General features: G+C 39.5%; 1 protein-coding gene across 1 annotated transcript; it reads right to left on the reverse strand.

Annotated features, from left to right (window-relative positions):
* Positions 1-748: 748 nt before the first annotated feature.
* Positions 749-1,324, reverse strand: LOC109181261 (uncharacterized mitochondrial protein AtMg00810-like). Its single transcript, XM_019331013.1, has one exon. The coding sequence runs from the start codon at positions 1,322-1,324 to the stop codon at positions 749-751; it is 576 nt and encodes a 191-aa protein (XP_019186558.1).
* Between the last annotated feature and the right edge of the window lie 5,543 nt (positions 1,325-6,867).

Consider the following 6,867-nt stretch of genomic DNA (forward strand, 5'->3'; position numbering starts at 1 on the left):
AATAATGTGTAAATATAATCGGGGATATTAAGTTTTTTTTTTAAATGAAAAAATTGCTATATATCTTGACAAAAAAATATATCTTCCATACAAATGAATAAGGATACCAATTCATTTCTATAACTGAGTTGTTAGAGAACGAGCACATTTGCCTAATTTATGAAAATACTAAATAATGATAAATAAAATCTTCAAAGTTATAGCACCATATGTGTACATCTAGACATTAGCTATTAATTTGAGCAATTATTTACACAAATTCAAACAATAATAACATCAAAATATATAAACGATGCAAACCATATCTTTAATTGTACTATATAATATTGGATGTTCTAATTTAAATAATTATATATCGATTCATGTATTCTTACTATATTACAACAAATTCATTCCGTGCATCGCACGGGTGCAAATACTAGTTATAATAAAAAGAGGTTTTCCTTCCAAAATTACTTGTCCTTGTATAATTCGATCAATGCAAATTGAATTTTAGTTTTAATTTAGTTTTACTCATTGGACTATTACATTTTTAATTAAACTTTTTGTTCACCATTTTAAAATCAACTACATTTAATTTGGTACTTGAATTTAGAAAACTTGTTACTTTTTACTCAAGTAAGTGATTTGAAATCCAGGGGTTTAGTCAAAAGATCTGCAATCTGCTCAACCGAACAAACATAACCAACACGTAAAGCGCCAGAAGTAATATGCTCACGGACGAAGAAATAGTCAAGTGCTAGGTGCTTCATACGGAGTGAAAAACTAGATTTTTGCAGACATACGAAGCACTCAAGTTGTTAGTGATGAGCCGCGGTGTAGAACAAAGACGAATCCCAAGCTCACGTAACAGACTCTGCACCCACATAACTTCAGCAGCGGAATTGACAAGCACACGGAACTCGGCTTCAGTGGAGGACCGGGAAATTGAACATTGTTTCACAGACTTCCAGGAAATAATGTTAGGGCCAAAGAACACACAATAGGCCGTGGTAGACCGCCCCCTGTCACGGACACTGCCCCAGTCAGAGTTCGAATAAGCCACAAGGGAAAGCGGACTCCCACGCCGAAAGTGAAGGCCAAAGAGCAGCGTACTTTTCAAGTTGCGCAGGATCCGCTTTACAGCTAGCCAGTGACCCTCAGTCGGTGATGCCATAGACTGTGCCAGGCGATTTACCGCAAACGAGATATCCGGTCTGGTGATGGACAGATACTGCAAGCGGCCAATGACACGGCAATACGCTGTGGAGTCAAACAGCGTACTGTCGGAACCCAAATCCACCGATGTACACATCAGAGTGGAAACCGGATTCGCCCCCGTCATACTAAACTGGTCCAAAATGTCAGCCACATACTAACTCTGGGAAAGAAACACACCACTAGCCGTAGGGATCACTTCTACACCTAAGAAATGATGCAACTGCCCTAAATCCTTTAAAGAGAACCTTTCTGCCAGACGACGAATAAACGCCGGCAGTAAAGGCCACATTATTCCCTGTAACAATTATATCGTCGACATATACTAGGAAATACAGGGAAATGTTGTTGTTACAATAAATAAATAAATAAGTGTCTGCAACAGACTTCTTAAAACCAACAGAGACTAGAAAGCTGGACAACTCGAGATACTAAGCCCCGGGGGCTTGTTTTAACCTGTAGATCGCCTTCCTCAATCAACACACATGATCTGGCTTTTTTGAATTAACAAAGCCTGGCGGTTGGGCCATGTAAACTTCCTCGTGAAGCATGCCATTCAGAAACGCATTATTTACATCCAACTGACACAACGACCAACCCTAGGATAAAGCAATGCTTAAAATAAAACGAACCGTGACCGGCTTGACCACCGGACTAAAAGTCTCAAAATAATCTCGCCCAGGTTCCTGTAAAAAACCTTTGGCCACCAGACGAGCCTTGAAACGGTCTACAGAGCCATTAGCCTTACGCTTCACCCTGAATACCCACTTACAGCCAACCACGTTATAATTAGCCTGTTGCACTAGCTCTCACGTGGCGTTTCTTACCAGTGCACAAAATTCGTCCGACATAGCCTGTAACACCCCGAAATTTTGAAACTTTTAAAGCTTATATAATAAAGGTGAATTCTCATTAAATATCAAAATCAACATAAAAGTGCGGGGTACTATGCCACATCTGAGCTGGAAAACTCAGACGCACAGGCTAAACTAACTAAACAACCTCAAGCAATGTCAATACATAATCATGGCACGCAGGCCGAAAAGGAAACTAACTAATTTACGCTCCGGATCTCTAGCGCGCTCCGGTGTCTACTCATCTGTGCCTGAAAGCCAAATATATCTGTTCAGCGAATGATGCTGGTAACCCACTCCAACGCGTTGAAATACAGTATAGGTATATATATATATATATATATATATATATATATATATATATATATATATAGGAAAATCATTTTGAAGCAGGAAGATATATACTTAGGAGACTCTAGCTTTAAAACCAGGAATAGACTCAGCAAATAGGGGGAAGCACAATAATCAATGATAACAGTTAAGTAGAGACAATCATCATAAAGAATACGCATCTAAGGTCACAGATCACTTTCAAATCAATCATATCATCATCCAATCATCATTCATATCACACAAGCACACTTTGGTGGCGCCACGGGACCAATCGCATGCCCCGAACATGAGGGTTAGTGCATATAGCACTAACACGGCCCCGCAGCACCCTACCTCATACCGCAGCATGAAAGTTGTTGATCGCAACCAACCCTATAGACCGCTGACGAACTCAGCGGCGGACCACAGTCCTACACACCGCTGACGCGCTCGGTGGACTGTGATCCTCTTTACAAGGGGGGACTACGATCCTACACACCATTGACGGGCACAGTCGGTGGATCGTAGCGGATCAAGCCCTACACACCGCTGAGGGACTCAGTCGGTGGGCGATGATCCTCGGAGACTACGACCCTACACACCGCTGGCCCATCACTCGGTGGATGGCGGCCAGCCGTAGCCCTACACACCGCCTGATTGCTCATTCGGTGGACTACAGACTTCCTCGGGTTTATTGGCCCTACACACCGCCTAGCGCGTCCAGGTCGGTGGGTCATAGCACACGAGTACTATATAAAACTAAATGCTACCCCCCGTTTTGCCCCGCCCCGTTATTATTCCTACTCTAAATATGAGTACTCACTTTCAGTTTCTAATTTTAGTTCAGATTGTTCAACTCGCCCGATTAGCCCGACAACCCGAAGTTTAGGGTTAGGGCCAAACCGAACCCGAGAATAAAATATTAATTAACCGATTAGCCCAACAACCCGACAGGGTTAGCCCGAAACCGAGTGGGCTGGCCCGATTGACATCCCTACCAGCGGGTAGCCGGTGGGTGGAGGGCCACCCGCCGGCGACATCTTCCGGGCAGCGGGTGCCCGGCGGGCAGACGACTGCCCGCCGGCTGGCGGTCTCACTTTGGGCAGCAGGTACCCCTACCCCCACCTACCCCCCACTGACTCTTTTAGCAAATACGCGTCTCGAGATCCTTTGTGGAACCCGAAACCATGCTTAGACATTTTTAAACGCAATTAACGACACCACATAGGTATTTAATGAATCGAAAACAAGAATCATATTGAACACATCCTAACATGACTTCTAGACACGAACAACACCCGAACATGCAAATTCCCACCCAAATATAAATCAAGAACATCACAATACCAATTCCCAATCCAACCTAGGGCTCTAGTCCCACCCAAATTATCAAAATCATATTTTATTTTCATTATGAAGAACCATCAAGATTTATCAAGAATCATCACATAAATATCAAGAACCTCTTTTTAACATCAAGATCATCAAGATCCTTCTTAAAATCATCACATCAATCAATCAAGATTATATCACAAATATCATGAAGAAATTCATCAAGACACAAGTATATAGAGGGAGCCAAAGAAGGAGATCATAGCAAGGAAAATAGGTTTTGTTGAGACATGGGTTACCTCTTAGCCTTAATTAATCCTCCCTTGGCTATTAAGGTTCTTCCCTAAGATTTCCATCCGTTTGATCTCCAAGGCTTGGTGGTGGGGAGTCCCTTGGGAATTCTTGTGTGGTGATATCTATTGTGGTGTGACTTCAAGGTGCCTCCTATGTCTTTTATATATATATATATATATATATATATATATATATATATATATATATATATATATATATATATATATATAGGGGTCCTAGTTAGGTATGAATGGTATGGATTTACTAATTCTATTCCTTATAGGACTAAGGGCTTGGTTTAGGGATAAGGGTCCATGGTCCATGGTGGACCATATTAATTAATTAAAGAGAATCCTAACCAAATTAAATTCTTTTTAATTATTATTAACGGGATTAATTAAATAATTAATTCGGGATTAAAGGCCGTAACACGAGGTGTTACATAGCCGCTCGCCACAAATCGCTCTTCAGTGCTTGGTCCACGGTGTGCGGTTCAATAGTCTGAGCGACAGGATGCAACGTCGTGAGATCGACAAATTTCTCACCGAAATACTTCGGATTAGGCCGACGTGGACGTTGAGACCTGTGCACAGGATGAGCAGCAGCATGATCTGTCACCGCTATTGACGCATCACCCTGCGAAGCAACCGCACACGTGGAACCGTCATGCGAGGAGCCGGCCAACTGCACCGAGGTTGCTGCAGCTTCCGATTTTGCCGTCGCAGAATCCTGACCAGCGGTAGAGTGTTCTGGAAAAGTATCGGACGACGACACACCTAAACCAGCCGAACCATCCAGCAAGAGTACACGACCAGATTCTGCAGTCGCCGGAGAACCTTGAACAGTCGGCCGCGACGTCAATTGCTGCTCTGCACAGTCCCTCATTTGGTCGGCCTCCACCGGTGTGCGCGAGGGAGATTTTGGAATCTGCACTGGCGACGGTGACCGGGAGAGCACCAGAGTAGAAACCGAATACACTCCAACCGCCGACTCAAGGGGTGGTGAACCTGCAGTAGCACCAGGCAACAGTCTAGGAGTATCTGTAGTACAAAAGGTGGAATGATACCAAGGCACTCTAATTGGCACGGGCGGTGATGACACCTCATTAGCAGACTTGGATTGTTAAACTAGGGTGGTGAACAGAAATACATTAGGTACAAACTGAACGTGTCGAGAAACATAGACACGCCCACTTGAAACTTCGAAGCATTTGTAGGCTGACTGACTCAACGAGTATCCCATGAAAACACAAGGCGTGGACTTTGGACGGGAAATACGGCTTTAGCCAGGGGTAACATAAGCACCCAAAAGGTCCGATTTTTTTTTTATAGTTCGGTTGTTTATTAAAGAGTTTCTCATAAGGCGAGATATGATTGAGAAGAACAGTGGGCATACGATTTATTAGATAGACCGCGGCTTGAAAACCATAGGACCAATACGAGACGGGTACGGACGCATATTGAAGAAGCGCCATTCCCGTCTCAACAATATGCCTATGTCGGCGCTCCGCCGGACCATTATGTTCTGGTGTATGTGGGGGTGAGGTGAAGTGTGAAATACCCAGGGAATTAAAGATTGGAATTAGCTTTAAATACTCGCCACCATTGTCAGGAGAAATCGACACAATTTTGTAGCCAAAGTAATTTTCTACCAACCTTTTAAATTGAGTAAAGACACGGGACACATCCGACTTAAGTTTTAACGGGAATAGCCATACATACTTAGTGAAATGATCAACGAAGTGAACATAATATTTAAACACGTCGACCGAGACTGTTGCAAAACTCCACACATCCGTGTAGATTCGTTGCAACGGTCGACTACTTGACATTGAATTGAAAGAGAACTGTAGTTTGTGGCTTTTATTTACACAACTGGAATTATAATAAAATGCCGCAAGTTCATTAGGTATAAATGTAACACCATTATTTTGTTCATTAGGCATAAAGTGCCAACACAATGTTGTCTATTTTTAATTGATGATGTAGATATTATTTTTGAAATATTTCCGTTCCATTTTTAATTTACTTTTACTATTGTTAAAAATATGTGTTTACTATTGATGATGTAGAATATTATTATTGAAATATTTTTGTCTAATTTTTAATTTCTGTTCCATTTTTAATTATAATGCAATGATCTGACCATTTTTATTTTTATTTTAGTCAATTATGGATCATTAATATCCATTTTCTTTTATATTTTCAGTCAATTAGTAATATTAGATTCATTTTCAGTCAATTTTTTATTTTTATTTTCAGTCAATTAGTCAATTAGAATATAGATGCATTGATATTTTTACTTAATTTTTGTTCTATTTTTATTTGATGATGTATACTATCATTGTTCAAATATTTTTGTTTCATTTTTAATTTTCTTTTCATTTTTAATTTACCTTTACTATTTTTTAAAATATACTTTTACTATTGATGATGTAGAATATTATTATTGAAATATTTACTTTCAATTTTTAATTTTCCTTTACTTGATGATGTAGAATATTATTATTGAAATATTTTCGTTCCATTTTTAATTTTCGTTCCATTATTTGAAATTGTAAAAGATTTATGATATAATTGTGGTTTGATTTATTCTAATGTGTAATATTATTGTGAAATATTAAAATGCAATAATTTAACCATTTCCTTTTCCATTTTAGTCAATTATGGATTATTTTTTATTTTTAATCAATTATTAATATTCATTTCCTTTTCCAATTAACCTAATTTTCATTCCTTTTTTTCATTTTTAATTTTCAATATATTATTAATATTCATTTCATTTTTCAATTTACATAATTCTCGTTAAATTTTTAATTGATGATGTAGAATATTATTGTGACATATATAATTTTATTTTTAATTATAGTATATATATA

This window comes from Ipomoea nil, unplaced genomic scaffold (assembly GCF_001879475.1).
Source record: "Ipomoea nil cultivar Tokyo-kokei standard unplaced genomic scaffold, Asagao_1.1 scaffold1043, whole genome shotgun sequence".
NCBI lineage: Eukaryota > Viridiplantae > Streptophyta > Magnoliopsida > Solanales > Convolvulaceae > Ipomoea > Ipomoea nil.